This window comes from Penicillium roqueforti (genome assembly GCF_015533775.1).
Source record: "Penicillium roqueforti strain LCP96 04111 chromosome Unknown scaffold_17, whole genome shotgun sequence".
NCBI lineage: Eukaryota > Fungi > Ascomycota > Eurotiomycetes > Eurotiales > Aspergillaceae > Penicillium > Penicillium roqueforti.
In genome coordinates, this window is record NW_024067581.1 from 259,249 (window position 1) to 280,845 (window position 21,597).

General features: G+C 48.5%; 9 protein-coding genes across 9 annotated transcripts; 5 read left to right on the top strand and 4 right to left on the bottom strand.

The window, feature by feature from the left end:
- Positions 1-316: 316 nt before the first annotated feature.
- Positions 317-823, bottom strand: LCP9604111_6462 (DUF1993 domain-containing protein; the record flags this gene model as incomplete). Its single annotated transcript, XM_039074386.1, has 1 exon — positions 317-823. One exon carries the CDS (start codon positions 821-823, stop codon positions 317-319), a length of 507 nt encoding a protein of 168 aa, XP_038927512.1.
- A 730-nt stretch (positions 824-1,553) lies between these two features.
- Positions 1,554-4,941, bottom strand: LCP9604111_6463 (vacuolar protein sorting-associated protein 54; the record flags this gene model as incomplete). The annotated part of the gene is made up of 3 exons (XM_039074387.1): positions 1,554-1,743; positions 1,795-4,654; positions 4,713-4,941. 3 exons carry the CDS (start codon positions 4,939-4,941, stop codon positions 1,554-1,556), a joined length of 3,279 nt encoding a protein of 1,092 aa, XP_038927513.1.
- Positions 4,942-5,369: 428 nt separating this feature from the next.
- Positions 5,370-7,688, top strand: LCP9604111_6464 (MCM DNA helicase complex subunit MCM5; the record flags this gene model as incomplete). Its single annotated transcript, XM_039074388.1, has 4 exons — positions 5,370-5,506; positions 5,561-5,687; positions 5,735-7,137; positions 7,196-7,688. The coding sequence occupies 4 exons, from the start codon at positions 5,370-5,372 to the stop codon at positions 7,686-7,688; spliced, it is 2,160 nt and encodes a 719-aa protein (XP_038927514.1).
- A 1,099-nt stretch (positions 7,689-8,787) lies between these two features.
- LCP9604111_6465 (uncharacterized protein) lies at positions 8,788-9,318 on the top strand (the record flags this gene model as incomplete). Its single annotated transcript, XM_039074389.1, has 1 exon — positions 8,788-9,318. One exon carries the CDS (start codon positions 8,788-8,790, stop codon positions 9,316-9,318), a length of 531 nt encoding a protein of 176 aa, XP_038927515.1.
- Positions 9,319-11,961: 2,643 nt separating this feature from the next.
- Positions 11,962-12,358, top strand: LCP9604111_6466 (CVNH domain-containing protein; the record flags this gene model as incomplete). The annotated part of the gene is made up of 2 exons (XM_039074390.1): positions 11,962-12,094; positions 12,171-12,358. 2 exons carry the CDS (start codon positions 11,962-11,964, stop codon positions 12,356-12,358), a joined length of 321 nt encoding a protein of 106 aa, XP_038927516.1.
- Positions 12,359-14,744: 2,386 nt separating this feature from the next.
- On the top strand, positions 14,745-15,291 carry LCP9604111_6467 (uncharacterized protein; the record flags this gene model as incomplete). The annotated part of the gene is made up of 4 exons (XM_039074391.1): positions 14,745-14,900; positions 14,967-15,064; positions 15,119-15,196; positions 15,273-15,291. 4 exons carry the CDS (start codon positions 14,745-14,747, stop codon positions 15,289-15,291), a joined length of 351 nt encoding a protein of 116 aa, XP_038927517.1.
- Positions 15,292-15,534: 243 nt separating this feature from the next.
- On the bottom strand, positions 15,535-15,888 carry LCP9604111_6468 (uncharacterized protein; the record flags this gene model as incomplete). The annotated part of the gene is made up of 1 exon (XM_039074392.1): positions 15,535-15,888. One exon carries the CDS (start codon positions 15,886-15,888, stop codon positions 15,535-15,537), a length of 354 nt encoding a protein of 117 aa, XP_038927518.1.
- Positions 15,889-19,280: 3,392 nt separating this feature from the next.
- Positions 19,281-20,423, top strand: LCP9604111_6469 (ribokinase; the record flags this gene model as incomplete). Its single annotated transcript, XM_039074393.1, has 1 exon — positions 19,281-20,423. One exon carries the CDS (start codon positions 19,281-19,283, stop codon positions 20,421-20,423), a length of 1,143 nt encoding a protein of 380 aa, XP_038927519.1.
- Positions 20,424-20,724: 301 nt separating this feature from the next.
- LCP9604111_6470 (uncharacterized protein) lies at positions 20,725-21,210 on the bottom strand (the record flags this gene model as incomplete). The annotated part of the gene is made up of 2 exons (XM_039074395.1): positions 20,725-21,040; positions 21,158-21,210. 2 exons carry the CDS (start codon positions 21,208-21,210, stop codon positions 20,725-20,727), a joined length of 369 nt encoding a protein of 122 aa, XP_038927520.1.
- Between the last annotated feature and the right edge of the window lie 387 nt (positions 21,211-21,597).

The window sequence follows — 21,597 nt, forward strand, 5'->3', positions numbered from 1 at the left end:
GAAGCTCTTCTTTTCCCTACGCCCGATGAACATGACGTATTAGCTTGATGAAATGGGGGGGGGGGGGTTAGAAAATGAGGGCGCGATGCTTGAGGCCGGTCTGAGTAATCAGAGAGCGTCCAATGAGCATCTACATAGAATCAGTGTTCATACACGTGACTGGTCTGAGCTCATCTCATTAAAGCGGCAGCCCAGATAGGAAAGCCTCACACATACTGCCGTGAATCAATGATGTTATTCGGAGGATCAACGACAATATGCGCATTCTATAAATGCGCAAGAAGTGGTGGTTAAACCCTTTGATTAAAGCTAAGCCTTAGGAAGTGATAAAAGGTAAAATATAATCCACCTTGCCTAGAGGCACGCCTTCCTTGCGCAAGATGCCATAGGCAGTAGTTACATGAAAGAAGATATTAGCCTGCATAATGCACGCGAATGCAATCCCAGACAAGAGTTGTGTATTACCTCCCAGAGGCGTGGGGCTGACGGTCTCGCAATGTTCGAGGATGAAGTCTTTGTCAACCGTGTCGAGGGCCTGGTGCGCCTTGTCGATGCGAGCGTACATTTCCGCAAATGTGTAGACCACGTCCTGACTCGTGTCATCCGTTGGGAATGGTTTGGCTGTCAGCTTAGCCAGAGCGAGCCGTGTTTGCATGGTTGCCGCGAACACTTGGTAGCTAAGTGATTTCATGTCATTGTGGAGTCGACAGGACGGAAGATTGGAAGCGTTGGGCGCCTCCTCGGCTTTGTGAAGAATATGCGAAAGTGCGGTTAAAGCTCGCTTGGTCTGGAGAACAAAGCCCTCGTAAATTGTGTACACCATCTTGGCTATCGGACTTGGGGGAGTGAATATGAAGTTTGTGTGTAGAAATATTTTTCACCTGAGACCTGGGGAGGCAGGTTGGTTATGTAGCGTACGATCGTCCCTAAGAACGTGAGATGCGTAGTGCCTTGGGTAGCACTAACTATGTGATACGTACCACGTAAGCACTAGTGCGTGTAGCATTGATCTAGGTTCACGGGGGGCCTCGATTGAGTCCAGTGATCGAGATCGGGTGCCGTCTCTACGCCAGGCAAGGATGAAACATGAAAAGGATCTATATAGGAACCGAAAATGATACTGATTTCCTGGAGGTCTGTATCCGGTTGGTTGCCCTTGAATCTTGAGTAGTGAATGTGAATACTCTTTTGCCGAAGTACTGAGAGCCCGTAGGTCCGTGCATGTCATAATACCCTCGTATCCCAGGTCTCGGATAAGATTATTTCATAGCCCTCGGACGAGACCGCATGAATGTATTATCCTCCTTCTCTCCTTATTAACAAGGAGAGTGAAGTAAGGCACACGTCTAATGCGTAATACTACATATACTATAATGAGAATCACGGCTCTTATTCATATCCACAAGCGCTGGGATAGCTCTATAAATGTGGTGGACAGATATGTGGTAGCAGCAAATGACAAGTGTACGGCTCGATAATGCGTGCGCAGGGAATAAAGGAACATGCAGAAAAAAATTATATGTGTAAGAGTAAATATGGAATGAGAATGGAAATTAGGACTTCGTAGAATCAGAGCGATCGTCCCGATCTTGGAGCTTCTCAGTCGCCTTCTCGGACTTATTGGCTTCGTTGGTAATGGTAATGGTCTTGGCTCGCACAACCTCGAGGAGCTTGTCGCCAACCTCGCTGGCGCCCTCGATTTTGCTCAGTTTGGTTCGGAAATGCTCGACATCGGCTTGCATTCTGTGTGTTGTTAGTATCAACCATGAGCCGAATTCGAGTACTGAAACTAACCTCTTTTTTCCTGCCTCCGTATGCACGTCGGCCTCCTGGAAGGCCTTCGTCCATTGATCACGGTAGCTGTTGAATACGGGCACCATGATCATGCTAACTGTCATGTCTGGAAGATGCTTGCTCAAGACGCGGTGTAGAGTGCCCGTCTCCTTGGCCAATGTTTCCATGTAAGGATTGACAGCAGGAGCTGCTCCCTTGGAATTCCAGTCGATCTTCTTCATCGCGTTCACGTGGACCGAAGACCGAGAGCTCATAATATCCACCAGCTTCTCGTGGATGCCGCTCTGATGCTCCTGGCATAGTCGTTTGACTTTGTCAAACTCGGCCATTAATGGATTTGTCTGTCCATGCCGACGGACAAATTCCCGTACATACGGGACTAAAGCAATAACAAAGCTCAACGCTTGTGACGACAACGCGAGATGCTTAGTTGTGATGTTCTTCAGGCCTGCACTACGCGTAGCGCCGGCCCCAAGAATCAACTGCGATGACCGCGAGTTGAACAGTTTCAAGATATCTAGTAGATGCGGCGCAATATCCTGAATCATGCTAGGAATATTTGACATGAGGAACTCGAACTCCTCAATGCTACGCATCATGGCAACAGCGGAGTCAGGTAGAATGTATTTTTGCTCGTCGATGACGGCACTGCGAACCTTGGACTTGTCTGTCCCATTTTCAGCGGCAGTACCAGCAATTTTGCCTTGCTCATTTGTAGGATGGGGAATCCAGATTTTGGAGACCTCAACCCAGGCCTCGATGTCTTTGGTGCTGGCATCGAGGATCCTAGTAAGAATGACGTTTTCGGCATCTCCAAAATCGCGTGCATCCCATCGATCGGCATCCATGACATTGACAATTTGATGGCGCTGACCATCACCGAAACGGGTAATGAAATCGCGGATTTGATTTCCGACAATGGTCTTTAGAGCAGTACCACTGCGTCCCGAGATGGCCTCACATTCATCGGCGAACAAGCGGTTGAGAGTGAAGTACCTGAGGAATTGCTCCTTGGAAAGCTGGGCGGTCTGTTCAGATCGTACCTTCAATACCTTTATTATCTGAGATTGGGCGATGTCAACGGCCTGACCAAGCAGACTAGACATATCCAAAACCTGTAGAATCTCATCCTGGGCCATGTCCGAGGCTGTCGGCCCCATGTGTGGTGATTTTATAGCTTGATCGATACTTTGCGGGATGGGGCTTCGTGGTGGTGACTTGACGCCGGAAGTGGGCGAATTCCCCAAGCCGCTAGCGATATCTAGAAGGACTTTGACTTGGACGCTGAGTCGCCTAAGCGATTCGCTAATCCCGGTGTAGATATTGATCAACATTGTATAAGCATCATCCGAGTCGAGAGCACGCAGATTACGAGCAAGAATTGATGATTTCTCCTGCTGGCTTAGCTGATGACCGCCATGTGTTGATAGCGATACCATAGATTCATTATCATCATCACTAGAACTGGGCAGGTGTTTGCGAATGAGGCCCTTCATTTCTCGTAAAACAGCAGTTTTGAAAGAAGTTGCTGCTGGCATCGTATAGCGGGCACGTGCGAGTCCGTTGAGCTGGGTGTTCAATTGTGATCGCAACTCGCTATTGAAATCCATATAGGCAGGCGATACCGATACTCCAGACCGTTGACCACCTCGCTGCCGTTGAAATGAGTTTCCCCAGCGCTGCAATGTCACATTCGATGGCACTGTTTGAACATGCTGTCGTAAATCTCCCAAAAGGTCATTCAAGAACCGGGTCTCATAGCCCATGCCAATACGTTGACGGAGCTGTGCCAGGTCGTCAGATGCTCCCTCAAGGGCCTTGATACCTCGCAGATCAAGAAGGCGCCTGGGGGCACCCTCCTTGTCTTCTAAAGTGGCGCGATCGGAGAGCTTTTCACCGGCCATCAGCTTTTCGACTTCCTCGAGTCCCTCGGCAGCTTCCTCAATGTCACCCTGCTCTACCAATCCTTCGCACCGAGAGACAGATTCAACCACGTCCCGAAGCTGAGCCACAGCAGCTGCCAACATTCGTACATTTTCTCTTCGCCGTCTCAAATTGACAATTTTGAGACCGCCAAGAGCCATTTCTTTATCGATTTTCTGAAGGTCTCTTCTGAGTACTTGGATCCGGTTGACCGAGTCGGCGGCTTCCGCGTGCAATTCTCGGAGAGATCCTAGGGCAGTGAAGAAGGATTTCGAGGCCGTTGAGATAGACGAAATAAGATGGATCTCCACGGTATCCATATACCATGAAAGCTTTTCTTGTAGAATAGCATTCGTTGCCAGTGCTTTTCTTCCGGTTTGTACTGGCTCCGCAACCAATCCATTGGCCTGTTCATCGTCTTTGGTGGGCGGTCTCGGCGGCCGAACCACATCTGATTTCTCTGATATCACATCGAACGTACGGGGATTTTCCAGATGGAAGTCCTCTTCGAAATAAACGGGAGGTATAGTGGAGAGAGGAGTTACCGCGGGGGCACGTCCACGGCCAGTGGAGGGGCGTCGGCCGCGAGTATCATAAGGCGAAGATGATCTTGAAGTAGTCGAGATGACTGAAGACCTCCGCTCGAGAGACCATGGCATTAATGAATCGCGATCAGAATCTGGCCTGGGAGATTTAGCAGCCTGCGCCGGTAGTGTATCCTCTCCCGCGCCTTCTTTCGGTCGTTGAAATACATCGTACAAAGTGCCCACTTGCGATAGATATGGCTGGAAGACCTTTGGATCCACGTGCTTAATATTGGTCAAAGTCACAGGCGGGATATCACGAGAGGATGGAGGCCTGAAGCTGGCGGAGGATGTGGCGCTACCGGTCGTCAGACCGGTGCGGATGATCGGGGGCTGGAGGAGTGTTGAAATGGCTACATGGGCGTTAACACGTCAATCATCGAGCAATTGAGGATTCCCAAGGTCACAAACCATTCTGCCCAGACTCTGCGACAGACTCTGAGATTGAGCCATGGTAGTGAGAAGAGTCTAGGACACCTCCTATGCTCACGATCGAGCTCGCGGTTGATCCCCTCCTCAGGGGGAATCGCTGAGGAGCCACACGTGGTGATCCAAGCTGACTTGTTGAATAAGAAATCGAAGGCGACGAGACCCCAGAAGCCAAGCTATCAATTGATTTTCGTGGACTGGTTGACGACATGGCTGTCACAGCCGGATCGGACAGCCGATCGTTGAGATGTTCTGTGTTATCTGATCATGACAGTGGATAAACTCCTGACTATAGAGCGCTGGCAGGCTCAGGTACAGGGTTCAATATTGATCGAGTCAGCTTCTGCGATTCGCGATTTTGGTGCAAGATCACTTGGGTCCTGTGTGCAGAATGACTGATGTGGCTTTGTTTCCATCAAGCTGGTAATCTCCCCAATCGGCCAATGCGCTAACGCCGGGCCCGCGGTTCCCCGTGCTGACTCAGACAGTACATGCCTCAGGCACCAGCTGACTCAGAAACCACTTAACGCGTGAACCCTCGACGCGTCGCGTTGGTTCCACACTAACCAAAAGTTCTTGAAGCCTCCCTTCCGCCAAATCATCAACCCCCAACTTGCAATATTTGCGGTCCTCTACACTATGGATAGACGCACCCCCTATACTTTGAGCGTCCTTGCGCCCAGCACAAATGGTGCCGATGAAGATCGCACCACTATTCAAAACCGCCTTCGGGATTTCGTGCTAGAATTTCAACTGGATAATGCATTCGTCTACCGGTACGCATCCCACTTCCTTGAGATTCCAATGTAGGCTAATTTATTATTCAACAGTGACCAATTACGGCAAAATGCACTTGTGAAACAATTTTACTGTGATATTGATATTGCCCATCTGATTTCCTACAACGAAGAATTGGCCCACAAACTCACCACCGAGCCCGGCGATATCATTCCTCTTGTAAGTTTCTTATCCCGCCAATCTTGGCCCTCGCTGACTCGAAGTAGTTCGAGCTGGCTCTGAAGCAATGTACTGCACGGATTGTCTACCCTGGGCAGCGAGATATCATACTACCCTCCCACCAACTGCTCTTACACTCCTCGGCATCGCACATCTCAATCCGTGATCTCAATGCCACCAACATCTCCCACCTCGTTCGCATCCCCGGAATCGTCATTGGAGCTTCAACAGTATCTTCCAAATCAACAATCATTCACGTTCGTTGCAAAGGCTGCGACTACAGCGAGAACATCCAGGTCGATGGTGGCTTCTCTGGCCTCACGCTGCCGCGCCGCTGCGGTCGACCCAGGGACGACAACGATCAACCCAACGAGCAATGTCCCTTGGACCCTTACGTCGTTCAACACGAAAAATGTCAATTCGTGGACCAGCAAGTCCTCAAGCTTCAAGAAGCCCCCGACCAGGTGCCAGTGGGTGAGATGCCGCGACACGTTCTTATTTCGGCCGATCGCTACCTTGCCAACCGAGTGGTTCCTGGCTCCCGTTGCACAGTAATGGGTATCTTCTCTATCTACCAAGCGAAGGGTGTTAAGAAGGAGGCTGCAGTGGCGATCCGCAACCCCTATCTCCGCGCAGTGGGAATTACCTCGGACTTCGACCAGACAGCAAAGGGAAACTCAGTCTTCTCTGAAGAAGAAGAACAAGAATTTTTGGAACTCAGCCGGAGACCTGACTTGTACGATGCACTTGCTCGAAGCATTGCCCCGTCTATCTATGGAAACGTGGATATGAAGAAGGCCATCGTGTGTCTGCTCATGGGTGGCTCAAAGAAGATTCTTCCTGATGGAATGAAGCTTCGCGGTGATATTAACGTGCTTATGCTGGGTGATCCAGGTACTGCCAAGTCTCAGCTTTTGAAGTTCGTTGAAAAGGCTGCTCCTATCGCCATCTATACCTCTGGAAAAGGTTCATCTGCCGCCGGTTTGACAGCCTCCGTGCAGCGAGATCATAACACTCGCGAGTTTTACCTTGAAGGTGGTGCTATGGTGCTTGCTGATGGTGGTGTTGTGTGTATTGATGAGTTTGATAAGATGCGTGACGAAGACCGAGTCGCCATTCACGAAGCTATGGAACAACAGACCATCTCTATCGCCAAGGCCGGAATTACCACAATCCTTAACTCGAGAACGTCCGTACTAGCCGCTGCTAACCCTGTCTTCGGTCGATATGATGATCTCAAAACCCCTGGCGAGAACATCGATTTCCAAACCACAATCTTGTCCCGTTTCGATATGATTTTCATCGTCCGCGACGAACACGAGCGTGGCCGGGACGAGAAGATTGCTCGCCACGTCATGGGTGTGCACATGGGTGGTCGTGGTCTAGAGGAGCAGGTGGAAGCCGAGGTTCCCGTCGAGCAGATGAAGCGCTACATCAGCTACTGTCGCAGGCAAGTTGACACTCATTACTGATTCCAACTGCTATATTCATACTAACATCCTGTCCAGTCGTTGTGCGCCCCGTCTCTCCCCGGAAGCAGCTGAAAAGCTCTCGTCCCACTTCGTCTCTATCCGAAAGCAAGTCCACCGCGCTGAGATTGAATCCAACACTCGATCATCGATCCCCATCACCATCCGTCAACTTGAGGCCATTGTGCGTATTTCCGAGTCCCTGGCCAAACTTTCTCTCTCTCCTATCGCCACGGAAGCCCACGTGGACGAGGCTATCCGTCTGTTCCTGGCATCCACTATGGACGCCATTACCCAGGGTGAGGGCCAAGGTAGCAAGGAACTCATGGAGCAGAGCAGCAAGATTGAAGACGAGCTGAAGCGTCGCCTCCCCATTGGTTGGAGCACAAGCTTGGCTACCTTGCGCCGTGACTTTGTTGATGGCAAGAACTATACCGAACAGGCACTTAATCGTGCACTGGTGGTCTTGCAGCGACGTGACACCATCCAGATCCGTTCTGGTGGATCTCAAATCTACCGTAACGGAGTTTAATCTGTGACTTATTATGATTCTAATGTGTTCTGTTGATACACCTGATATGTGTTATGGGATGGGTTGTCGATTCTGCGCATCTGTCGATCTTGTAAGGCATGGGAGCTTGCCAGTGGTGTTGGGCGTGTTTTATATTGGGATTTGACGGGATTCTCAAGAACAATTGCATATTTATTTCTAATTCTTCCAAGAATACTGTATAAAACGTGGTATCTTCCCTATCGTGTGTCTTAGCTTCCCTTTTAGACAAAACCCGTCACTAACGCCAGTTCCCTCATCGCCTTGAACCACTGGGAACGAATGAACATCGTATGAAGCATTGTTCTCGATATATGCACAGGACCAAGGAGAGTACTTTTGTGATTATCATGTCACTTGGCATCGGTACGGTTTCCCCTTTCAATCACCAACAACAATTCATTGAATTCAAAAAATCACTACACATATCTGCAGTTTTCCCCAATTATCTCTTCATCCAGTCTTTCTAAATGAGTGCATGTAAGCCCTACGACGATTATGCCTGGGCAATAAGCTCCCAGATCTGGGGCGACTGGCCAAAACTTCTTCGCACTGATGGGGACTTCTACAATGACATTGGAGCCATTATTTGTGAAGAATTTAGCGATCTTAAATGTGCCCTGTTCGATTTCCTCAACACAGGCGGTTTCAGTACCTGCTTCAAGATGGATTCACCAATGATTCCGGCGCTATCATGTTTCCTAAAGAAAAAGTCCGGAATGAAGTCTCCATCATGCAATTTCTCTCAGAAAAAACTTCAGACAAGATCCCAATCGCGGTGCCTTCTATCTTTCGCTAGAAAAGGACAAAAGAGAGTCCCTTAGAACTGGGTCCTTTTATCATCATGAACTATATCCCCCACGAGGGAAGTATGGGTGATCTTCTTGAGACGCCAGGACGCCAACCAGGACAACGTCCAGTACTTAATCCGGAGCTCAATCCGATGAGACTATAAGCGCTATATGGAAAACTAGCCAACATCATTCTCTCGCTGTCTACACTTTCTTTTGGCCGGATAGGATCCCTTTACAAGAATGCCGATTCTACGTGGGAAGTGTTACATCGGCCTCTGTCTTACTCTATGAACGAAATTGTGCAATTGGGGACGTTATCCCGATCGAAGCTACCGATCACCACGTACGATAAGGCGTCATCGTACTTTGAAGCCCTCGCTGAGCTCCACATTTCACACCTCAGAAGCCAAAGGAACGAAGCGGATATCGAAGAGGACGTCACGACGGATATCTTGGCGGATGAATTTCGGCGCAAATTCGTGGCTAGGTTTCTCTTCCGCAAAATTGCTCGAGATCAGGAGCAGAAACAGCAATGGATATTACATGATGATGGCCCATTTCCTGTTTGGTATGACGACTTTCGACCAGAAAATGTTCTAGTTGATGAAGCGGAAAGCATCGTCGGAGTGGTGGATTGGGAGTTTACATATACCGCCCCAGCCGAATTTACTCATGCGCCACCCTGGTGGCTTCTTCTCAAAAAGCCAGAAGATTGGCTTAAAGGCCTTGATGAGTGGTCCATGGAATATGAGAAACCGCTTCAGATCTTTCTTGAGGCAATGCGGAAAGCCGAAGACGAGGCAATCCAAAACAAATGACTACTAGAAGGCCAGCGGCTATCTAGTCGGATGCGTGACAATTGGCAGAGCGGAGACTTTTGGATCATGTACGCCGCAAGGAATAATTTTGCTTTGGACACGATATATTGGCAAAAGATCGATCAGCGATTCTTCGGAAGCACATGTGAATACGAGAATATCTGCGATGTATGGCGGAAGAGACTCCATCTCTTAGAACCAGAAGAGATAGAGCTCATGGAAGAATATGTGGATCTGAAGGTCAAAGAGAGGGACATAACTTTCGCTTGGGACCCGGATGAGTACACCGTGGAATGGATCAAGAAGATGAGGGCGATGAGAAAGACGAAGGATATGAAGCAGAATATGGAGAGAGTGGTGAAGAAGTGGGAGGAGGAGCTAGATAGAATGGCAAAGATGGAGAGCAAGGGGGAGATAAAGAGGATGGAGATGGGGTGGAAGGAGGTGATAAAAGACATGAAGGAGATGAAGAGGAGGACGGCCGCGGAGTGGGAGGAGGAGATAGAGAGGATGATGAAGATGGAGAAGAAGGAGGAAATCGAATAGCTTCTTTAGACCTGTCGGAAACCTCCTTCACATCCTCTTCTTCTTCTTCCATGTAGTGAATTTAGTTCCCTTAAAAATCATATTTACTTCCAGGTGAATGCAGGAAAGAGATTAGAATAATGCTATGGTGAAGCGAGGTGATTTATGTCCGGACTGCATTCATTCCAAAGTTACTATCCGATCTAGACGTGCTGCTTGTCTGTATTCGAGAGGGACCGAGGTCTTAGTAGGATATCATATAGGGTAGATGGACATACACATACCAATAGCGTAGGAACAGTCCTAAATAGTTGCCAGCTATTTGAGCCTTAATGCCATCTGTGTGATAACTCCGCCTTCTCGTCCCGTCAACATATCGATTCCATTTCTTGACTAGACCGCGCTAGCCTAGAACCTGGCCACTCTTCATAGGGTAAGAATCGAAATCAAATGGAGCGAGCTCCATCGGCCCTTCGAGAGCTATGCAATCTGATCTGATGAAGCGGATACAATGAATGGACGTGGTGTAGCCACGTCGGTAAGTCTGTTTCGGCACTCGAACTACAACCAGTGGGACAAATGCTAATTCAATCCACAATATGGAGTATGTTTCACACTGATATTGCCTACAAACCTGATGAATACTTATATAGAAGCTCATTCATACCCGAGACAGAAGGTCCACATGTATATCCAACTCGAAGGATCTCAACGGACTTGGAGAGTCATCAACTCATTTGGACCGCTGCAGCTACTTCAAACATCAATGCCATTACCACTGCTGATTTGGTACAATGTCTTATCGAACGGAAGTTTGAGCTGTTTAACATCGACGGTAGCCCAGCCGAACGGCTTGACTATTGGATCTCGATCAGGGCCGGAACCAAAACCTCGAGGGCCTGGTTGCTAATCGCTTCACCCACAACATACCTATAATACCTTACCTCCTCTTTTTGACCAACCTCATCGACACCAAGAATAACTTCTGCGTCAAGCCAGGTTACTCTGGATGCGATTTGCCGAACTGTCCAACATGCCGCGCACGTGATGTTGGAATGACTAATATTCGGTAAAAGGGGTTTCAACCAAATGTTAGGCATTTCAGCAGCCGATTTACCCCTCAACTAGCGAGTGTATTCCGTATGTACGGAATAGCACGGTGAACCTCTATTTTTTGGCTTTTCTCTCCCGGAATAGGAGACAAAAATTTGGGATGATGCGTTGTCAATCTTGACATGATCCACCTCAGCCCCTCCAAACCCTCCAAACCCTCCCAACTCACAGGGCTAGCCTTATCCAGCCACAGGTCCCCTATACGCCACTTGTGAATAACCCCTTCGCAATGTCGACTGCCAAGAACTGACAACATGAGGCTGCATCCCCAAATTGACTTGGCTCTGTTCAGCTCCACATTGTCCCTATTAGGCACCAGCGTTTCTCCTCGGTCTATTCGACCTTCATTGGCCATGTGTGGCCCACGTACTGTGGCTGTCATTAAGGCTGTCACGGGATCTTGCATCCTTGGCGCGCATGCACAGTGCAACATCAGGACATGTCGCTCGATCCTGTGGCTGGGGACCGTCGGAGGTGTCGCCATGCGCCACGATAACTGCACATCAAGCTGATTTGCTCTGTCCTCTTTTGAACCGGAGACCCCGCCAAGATGACAGCTTGGAATGTTTACAGTGCTGATCCACCCACTGACGTGGACGGGCGGTGTAGATGGTCCCGTTCTGTCCTATCCACAGCTGTCCACCCTGGAAACACTAACTCGCTAGGTTTCTTTGTCCTAAAAAGCCTCCCCGCTTACTCCGTATACGGAGTACAATCTCCCCGCTTTGCCAATGCCGGTCGTCCCAATGAATGCTCCACTCGGGCCAGCTGCCATGGCGCAATTGAGGCAGTGCGACGAATGAGTCCAGGACAAGTGTCGGACAGGAACTGGGGGCTGCTGCATGATTCCTTGTGTAAGCCCGTATCGCAATTCGGGGTGTATTGACCTCGCCGTATGGGGTATATAAGGACAGTCCCCTTCCCTGACCACTTCTGCCATCCAGAAGCTTATGATACATAGTCTCTTACACTCTACTTTACATTATTCTCTCCCAAATCGACACTATGAGCTTCCACGAATCTGCTTCCCACATCGAGCTTGTGGATGGCCATATCCTCAGGGCTCTTCTTCGCACTGAGAATGGTGATGAGGAGGAGTCCACTATCGATCTCGATCACCACATTGGAAACGACAATGGTATGTTGCTCTGTCTTTGTCTTGCAGTGCCCCTCTACACGACCATAGCACCAGTTAGTCTGACTCGTTTATTTAGGACACTTCCACTGGGATGGCGGTGACTTCCACGCCAGTGCCGAAAATGTCAGATTCGACCGCGAAGGAGAATATGGCGTCCCTGTCCTCCGGGCTGTATTGCGCGACGTCGATGGCGAGGGACACGATGCGGATATCAACCTGTCCGAGCGCATTGGGAATGATAATGGACGCTTGGTCTTCAACTAGTGGGCTTAGACAGCTCTGAGCTCTAGGGACTAGCCTCATCATTATTGCTATTGTCTGGTACAATTAGATACAATATACATGGCAGATCTCTAATAACTTCCTACTGTTGTTGCTGGTATCACGATTTACGTTAAATTTTTTGCTTTATTCCATTATGTCTCTTCACATACAATCTCTATCATATATATCAACGATCTAGTCTAATAATTTGGTTCATTTACTTATGTGGTTAGTTGGAGCCGATCAATGTCTTTTGAGTCGTTTTTTTCGAATGACTTTTACATGGTTTGTCCAATATCCATAAAAAGGAAATTGTTATGTTTCTAAGTTTCTTTCTTTATTTCAGATATTTTCCTCCATATCGCAATTCACTCGCTCCTTCCCTTTTGTCCACCTTCCTTCACTGCCTCATATGCTCATCTTCCTCTCCCATTACGTGTCTGATGAAAATGCCATTTTCAACATTTGTCCCCTGCTTGGTGATTGACTTGCGATTCTAACTTTAGCTCCTGACTCTTCTTTATCGCACCATCGTCCATAACCCATCAAGTGAGGCAAATATTCCCTAGATTATTGAAGCCTCGTCTTGCCTCCCCTGGAATCGTAGCGCTATCTCGCCATCCTCAATCCAGCCAGCCCATCAATATACAAGGTCAACAGATAGGGGACCAGCTCTGTGATTGGAAGGCGAAGATATAGACATTACCAGGATGTTCGAACTAAGCCGACATCCCCCCTCAATGTGGTTGTGAAAGCTAAAAGGCTAGGACTATACTCCAGTCGGCCTGCCATGTCCGCAGCCATATAGGTAAGTACCTGATGGTATAATTGTTATGGTGTAGTAGCAAGCTAACCCGTTAAAAGGCTCAGCGAGGATGACAGTACTGTCTATGGACTTCCGGAAGACGCTCGGGATCCTTTAGGTTCCCAAATGTCACCACCCACATTCACATAACTGTGTCCAGATGAGCTTATTGAACCTCGTTCTTACATGTTGGTCTCCCTTTTCTAGACTCCTACACAGAAGCTGCTCAGACCGAGATGAAGAGAAAAGACTTGGCGGCCAAGTTCAAGCACAGCAATAAGATAAACCTTGTCGACTACAGTTGGCAATATTATTATTATTGTTGAGACAGGCGTGTCAGATTCGCTAAGTTGACTACGGCAAGATGCAGAAAAGTGATTTGCAGACTATTGCTGCCATGCTAGGATTGCCATAATATTGATTATGAAGGGCCTACGTACACGAAGGACCTAGCAGTTATGGACGCTAGTGCTGGCATGAAAGTCATCGGAGAGGCAAATACACCGTGGTCCCAGGATGGGATCACTTCCAGAGGCTAACAATGGGAGTGATGCTTTTTGAGGCTGAACATGAGGGCAGAATTGGCTGGATCCTGGGTGTTGGCCAGGTCATTCGCGTTGGGAAATTGCAATGAAGTCTATCCATTCTAAATACCAAGAACCAACCCGGTGCCGTGCACGAAATTGTACTCCACAATAAGAGTATCCCCGGAAATATACGAAAAAATCTTGGCTAGTGACGTTCATCGGTGCGTAAGGCCGTTGCATGTAAAATGCCGAGCTAGCTCGGATGTGGGTGGACTACCTCCACCATACAATGCTCACCACCGAGTCAATAGAAATACGGCTTTCGAATAAATGTTGAAATAATTCGTTGAAATCTAACCGTAATTTGACAATTGGAATGCTGAATCCAATCACTGGAAAGCGGAAGAGGCTGTTTCCCGTGATGCAGACAAATGGGAAACCACTCGCTAACGTATAAGCATTGCCGTCTGCCAATAAGAGATAGTGAATGAAGGAGATTCATAAACTCGTAAAAAAATGGGGTCTCTCTGCTAGCCATATAGGGCGTTGTTATGGAGTTGAGAATTAAGGTTTAACTGTAATCAAATAAAGCTATTGCAAGGGTCAGTGTCAAAATAAGGTCCATAAAGTATGTCGGTAGAGTGCAGATCCACGTGCGTACCGCATTTGTGGGTCCACGGTACGGAAGTAAACCTTCGAAGGGACCGCTTGGAATACCGTCTTAATTACATCATATCTTTCATCCTTCATCTTTTATCCTTCATCCATCATCCGTTGCAAAATCAATGTCTATTGTATGTTTCCCCTCCCTTCATCACTTTCGACCTAGGCACTTAATATGGAGGACATTGGGTTTTTCGACGACTTCTCTGGCACTGTGGTCACCTTTCCGGCGAATCAAAACACCCCTTGGACCCAAACATGGGTCATCGAAGAACAACTATCAGAGCGTTTTCACCGTGTTGACGAAGTGGATGTGGCCCGCAAACTCGGGCCATCGTGAGCTACGATAGAGTTCGAATGCTACCGCGAGAATGACCTCAAGAAAGGCGTAATGCGTATCTACCTTCAAGTCCCAAACTTGAAAACGGAGTTCCGAACCCCTCATCGCCGCGCAGAACAGGCGATTGCATCACCAACGCATTTAGAGATTGAGTCACTCAAAAAACTTCAGCTTATGGGCTCTACCGTAGCACCGAAACTCCTCGCCGTGCACCAAGATAAACAAAGTGACACCGGTTCTGTGCCAGGGGGGTATATCAATTACCTTGTGTAGGAGAAGGTTCCCGGGGAGAGCTTCGACATCAACTGGTTCTGGGGGCTCTCAGATAAGTCGCGTGCTGATATTCGTTTGAAGTTCAAGGCGCTCTATAGGTAAATATCCATACTTCCACACTGATGAAACATTTAGCTAACCCATGACGGAAGTGAGATTCTAGCGTTTCGCATTCAGATTTTCCCCCCAGTGCCATCGAAAATCATCTATGACTTTGAGACTGGTACCATGTATTTTTACCTTTTCATATTTGTCTATGTTATATGATTTATACTTAGCAACACATTCTAACCTGATTCTATTTAGGCACCTTGGGGTCTTGTAATGGCCACAGAGAAGGAAGATCCGCTGCAATGGGATGACATATTATATGACCAGTTTCATCTGTTAAATGCTCCCAATCTGAAAAGTTACCAGGGAGGTCCTGACTGGGTCTGGTAGAGGAGGATGTTTCATTGCCGTGACTACTGAGCCATCAATCTAAGTGATGTGATCATAAACAAAGAAAACATATTTCTATTGACTTCTTTTCTGCCGACTACTAGTAGTAATACGATTTCCTATATAGTCACAACCCAGTCATCATCAGGGTGTCGTTGATAGGTTCGTCAGGTCCTGACCCAGGCGCACAATATGCCATGTGAAAAAAGCATTGTTTGACACTAACAATGGTGCCTGGGTTGAATTCTGTCTTGGCCTCCTTGATTTCCGAATATTCAGCCATCCATACACCATCGACCAGTCGTTGACGCAAAAAGATTGTCTGCCAGTAATTGGTCATGAAGCCGTACTTGCAACTGAGGTCGTGCATGTGCATCAAAGGTTGTGCCAGTAAATACCCGAGGCGGTTGCCGGTGGCGTCGGAGAGGTAGGGCCTGAAGTCATGAGTAGGTACCCATGGTACCTTTAGCTCCCCCACCATCCTCACAGTTGTTTGATTGTCCAAGGCAATGACATTAGGGGTATGCCTATACATAGTTCCAGCACATTGAAAATCAGCGAAAGTCATTTCAATGCCTTGAGCCTGAAGCACTGCCTCCAACGGCATGTCCAATTGATTGGAAAAACCGGCCTCGAACTCCATCTTCATTTCCAGTGAGTACAATTTCTGGGACTGGATCTGTGATGCCCTTCCGGGTGTAGCCCATAGCCGCAGAACTCCATTGTTGAGTAGAATATGTGGCCACAACATCCGTTTCGAAGTTATCCCGTTCCTGTATGCTACCAACAAACCTGAGGCTGTGGATGGTGTTTGTTATGCTGGCAAATGGGCTTTGTGAAGCGGCGGGAGAGGTCCGAGAAGGAGGTGTCTGGCCTCAACTTTGCGAGCCATATTCAGCAAACCTGTAATAATCAGCTGCAATCAGTTGAATCAGGGTGGGGATTAGACTCACAGTCTAGTGTTCCGTGGATAGCAAAGCCCACCGAGTGTCATGCAGCTGAGGTACAAGGGTGCCTTATAACAAAGCTTGATGAGGCGGTAATAGGAGAGCACAGAAAGTAAAATGGTACCAGAGGTCCCCAGTGATAAAGTAGATGTGGAGTGTGTCCCGAATATCGCGGCTGATGATCAGGCTTATTTCGAACCATGAATGTATGATGACTTTCGCTGATTTTCAATGTGCTGGAATTATGTATTGTACCAGTTACTTATTGCCCGTAGAGAATTATTAAGACGTACACGTCGAAACTTGGCCTTCTGCCAGGCCAGGCTCAGGGAAGGTATTCAATTATTGAAAGGACCATGGCCTTATCCGGCTATAGTGCCTAGGGCTTCGACATAATAGGGTGGAAACTGGCAAGCGGGCGGGTTGGTGGAATCCCATCTCCTGTTCCGTTAGCGTGGGATCTAGAGATTCATGATGAGGAACACTATTTGGTAGGTTCAGCCGTAGCCTGAGTGGGAGGTTCCATAAGAGCTTCAGTAGCGGCTCGTACCAGGTCTGGAAGTATTCTCGGTAGCTCCAATGTCAGGCTGGTCAGGAAGTTCGATGACAAGCTCATTGGGAGATTCAAAGAGTGCTCATACCCAAACGGGGACTCCAAGATATATCATGTTACTTGACAACCATCTCAATTTTATTTCAATAAGCGTAGTAAATTTGATGAAAGTGGGAGTAAATAAAGACCATATAGCTTTAGCCAGGTGTCTGTTAAGTTTAACCAAAAGGTAAGATTTTCCAATGAAGACCCCTTATAGGTTAGTGGTTAATTCGTTGGAATTAGCTGCTACGAGCTATGGTTGATCATGTCGTGATTGGGAGGTCAGTTGGATGGGTTAAATGCCTTGGTTCGATCCTAGGAGTAGTGAACTTGTCTAGGGGTGATTCATTTTTTTTTCGCTCCTTACATCTATCTTATAATATTCCACCAGTAAGCGTTGAAATTTTGATTACTACCACTCTCAAGACAGCTCTTCAAAAAGTCTCCTATATTAGTCGAATGCCCTGATGCTATGATAGATTGCTGTCATATGCTATAGATTGTTTGCTAGATAGCTAAGCGGGAAGGGTTGAGGTTTACACCGTTTGCGAAGGGTCAGCTATATCAACCGGCTGCTTCTCACTTCCCACTTGCATCTTCTTTCTTTCCTCATCTTCGTTATTGAGTTAATGTACTCTTTTTGCTTTATGATCGATCTGGCGCCTCACAGTAAGTACATATCTCAATGACCCCTTTGGGGCGGACACTGAAGGCTAACCAATAAGTGGCAGCAGTCACTCAAAGCCCCGTCCGAAATTGATACACCCTCGACGAGAATTTCCAGAGTTCCAACAAAATACAACGACGGTTGAAAATTTAAATACATTGATTCGCCGGTAACAACAAAGTTGGTTAGATCCAGCGTGGAACTAGCCAGTGAAGTTCATGGGATTCATCTACCGAGATCCAATGAATATGGCATGTAGCATCTACAGATTTCCAGTGCCCGCAAATGCTTGCACATTAGTTGGAATTGGTGGCTCGATACGAACAAAGTCTGGGGCAGCGACTGTAGTATGCAAGAGAATAAAAAATATTTCAAGCACCACCACACAATGGGTTAAACAAGGAACTTCTTACCCAGATCGTGGAACGATTAAACTTTTCGCTGTTTCCTATGACTTACAGACAGCTTGTGAGGAGATCGACAAGGAACATCCCAATGTTCCAGGAAATGGCCCTATGGATGATGCTCGTTCGGCGACCATGCCAGTGCCACTCAATATACAGTGTCTCACCGCAGGTACCATAGTCCAATTTGATTACATCTCTACGTCCATACCAATACTGCATCTTTCCAGGATGACCCTGGCAATGTCGCCACCGACCTCGGACGTGGAAGAGTCAATCACCGGCCGATAGAGTGGCTAAAAGGCCATGTATGAGCTTTGCATGAGAACGAAGACCTCATGGCCAATCATAGAATATGTGACGGGCATGCCTACACAGCCCGCTCCATACATTCCTGGTCGAGCTCTTTTTTCCCACCTGGCCCATCTATGCTCCCAGTCATAAACGAAATCGCCATCCAACAGGCTATGAGCGAATGTCACGCAAGGCCTCCAAAGTACTAGTTCCCAGCCACACACAATGACGAAGGAGGTGTTCGTCTTTTCTGATAACGCTGATGTGCTTAATCGCACTAGAGGCGATCTTGCATATGAACTGGAGAGCGATGTGGCAATCAATTGGAGATAATTGCTCGGCACTCGGAGAAATTGCATAGGCTGGGTGTTTCTATCGAGCTGCACTTGAGCCCAGGCAATGAAGTCGCCAATAAAATGGCAAAAAAAGCCATGTACGAGCTTTGCATGAGAACGGAGACCTCTTGGCCAACCATAGAATCTGTGACGGGTATGCCTACGCAACCTGTCCCGTTTATTCCTCGTCAAGTCCCTCTCTCTTCTTCGCTTTTTACCCGCAATACAAGTAATAAGCCATCACCAATTATTTGGAACTGGGCAATTAATATGTTGAATAGTAGGAGACAATCCTCCATTTAGATTTGTATGTTGTCAAGATAGACGTGGGTATACATCGTAGATCGGATCCACGGGACTGTGCCTGTCGGCCCCACATATTCCACATCCGATGTGCCCCGCTCGGACGTCACTCCAATTCTTTTTCCACTCCAGGCCTTGTCTCTCTCAATTACCTGACCGAAAACTTCTCAATTGTCGCTCCTCTCCTGCGTTGCGCATCTGAAATTCTGACATCTACAAGGTTTCCATCACCCTCAGTTACTCCCGTCCACCGCTTTTCGCATCTTCCCAGCGCAACCCAAAGACACAACCAGCCTCCGACATACAATCCAAGAACCCCTTCTCCGCCATGGCACCCCTGATCCGAGTCATTGGATCACTCAATGTGGATATGGTCTCAGTCACACCCCGGTTCCCAAACCCAGGCGAGACAATCACTTCCTCATCCTACTTCACCAGCGCGGGCGGCAAGGGTGCAAACCAAGCAGTGGCATGCGGGCGTATGTCCCGATCTAAGCCAACAGGCACCGCCAACTCCACCAGCGATGTCAAAGTTGAAATGATTGGCGCAGTCGGCGCGCTAGATGCCCACTTCTCCGCTCTGCTCAAGCCGACCCTCGAGAGATCCGGAGTCGACCCGTCCCGAGTGAAAGTCATCGAGAACGCATACACGGGTGTGGCGGTGATCATTGTGGACTCGTCAGCTGGCGGGGAGAACCGCATTCTCTTCTCGCCTGGTGCAAATTACGATGGCATGCAGCCTACCCCGGAAGTGCTGGGTATGGCGCTAGCGGCGCCCGTACCCGATGTTATCGTTATGCAGGGCGAGATCCCGGTCGAAACGGTTATTGGGATACTACGCGAGATCGCAGCTTACAAGGCCAAGGCTCGCGCTGCTGGGAAACGCGGCATTGAGTCCGGTCCGGATGTTATGCTTAACCCGGCACCTGCGCCGCCTGGTGGCTTGCCTAAGGATGTATATGCTGCTGTCGACCATTTGATCCTGAACGAGACGGAGGCTGAGCTGATGACTCCCCCTGCGGAACAACTGCTTCGCACGGTTCCGGACGCAGAGGGCTTGGATGGCAAGGAGAAGGTCGCTCGATATTTCCACAAATTGGGTGTCACTTACATACTTATCACGTTCGGCGAGAAGGGCCTTTGGTACAGTTCGGCCGATGCCGGCTCCTCTGGACCTAGTGATGGAGTGAAACGCTTCACTAATGATATTCCAGCCGCCCCTGTCTCTCATGTCTTGAATACTACTGGAGCGGGTGATACATTTGTTGGGGCCTACGCGGTCAGGGTGGCGCGGTGGCGTGAGCAGCGTCGCGCGGATGGCAAGGCTGGGCAGGATCTTGCCGATGACGAGAAGGCATACCGGTATAAGACTGTCATGGACGAAGCGATGCATGTGGCTGCGCGCGCCTCGGCTCGGGCTGTGGAACGTCAGGGTGCCATGGATAGCATTCCTTTTGAGAATGAGGTCTAAGCTAATTGGTACGGGAAGTCTGTGGTAATGTGCATTAATATATCACGAGAGACTACAGACTATGTATATAGACTATTCCGGTCGGTATTTACTGCCCGTAGTAGAATGCCGACGCCATCGTACGTCGATCGAACAAAGGATAGGCTCTTGGTTTTCGCGAGTAATGCACCGAGTAATGCAAGAAGGATCAGTACGCCGAGGAAATAATCCGAGCCCATGAGGGACAGGGGGCGCATGTGCCATCAGACCTTGCGAACCCTGTCCCTGTCCATGTAATATCCCTATTAATAATAACCCTCCATCATTCTACGCCTTGGACAGCCTTCAAGGGCAAATTCCTACTTTGAACCACCTGGATAGCCAGTCCAGAGAACATTCCCCAGCCTTGAGTGCACACCCAGACACCTCCAACCCTCACTCTGAGACGGAACTCCGTAAAATGTTTCACACCGTGGAAATTCACCTCCAACATCCGGCAGCCCCCGATCGGCCTATGCATGCATGATTTCATCCGGTAATCTGAGTCCGAATGGGGGATAGATAACCAATGGAAACAGGATGCGTTGGCAGTTTCATTGGACATTTCATGCAATTTACTATTAGCGGAATTGTAGACTCTAGTTATCACGAATGAGCGGACAATACGCAAGGAAGAGACTTGAACGCGAAGTCGCGCGCGAATGAACGTGCAAGACGTGGAGAACGTGAGGGACGTGAAGGTATTTGGTACTTACGCGGTGTATGCGCTAGTGCCAGGATGACCGAGTACCGGGTACTTCGGCCGCATGACCGACGCGTCCAAGGGATACGCGACTATGCAGTGCTCAGCGGGGGGGAATTGACCTTTTGGTCTTTGCTCCGATGATTTCGGTAATGATTTACGGAGGACTTGTACAGGCAATTATAGGGGAATGAGGAATTCATTGACAATGGCACAGTGATATGAATACCAGTTAGATCATACGAACAGCGCGTAGTGATCTGCATAGTACCATTGTTCCCACACGAGACACGAGACAAGACATCCAAGAATGAAGTCAATTGGATTGTGCTGGGAGCTGGGAATCGGCATAAACGCCACTTTTTCGAATTGGCAGCCTCCACAACGTGAACGCGACGCGCTTTGCCGGCGTATGCAGGCCTTGAAATAGTTCCCTTCGCCCTCCATTTGTGA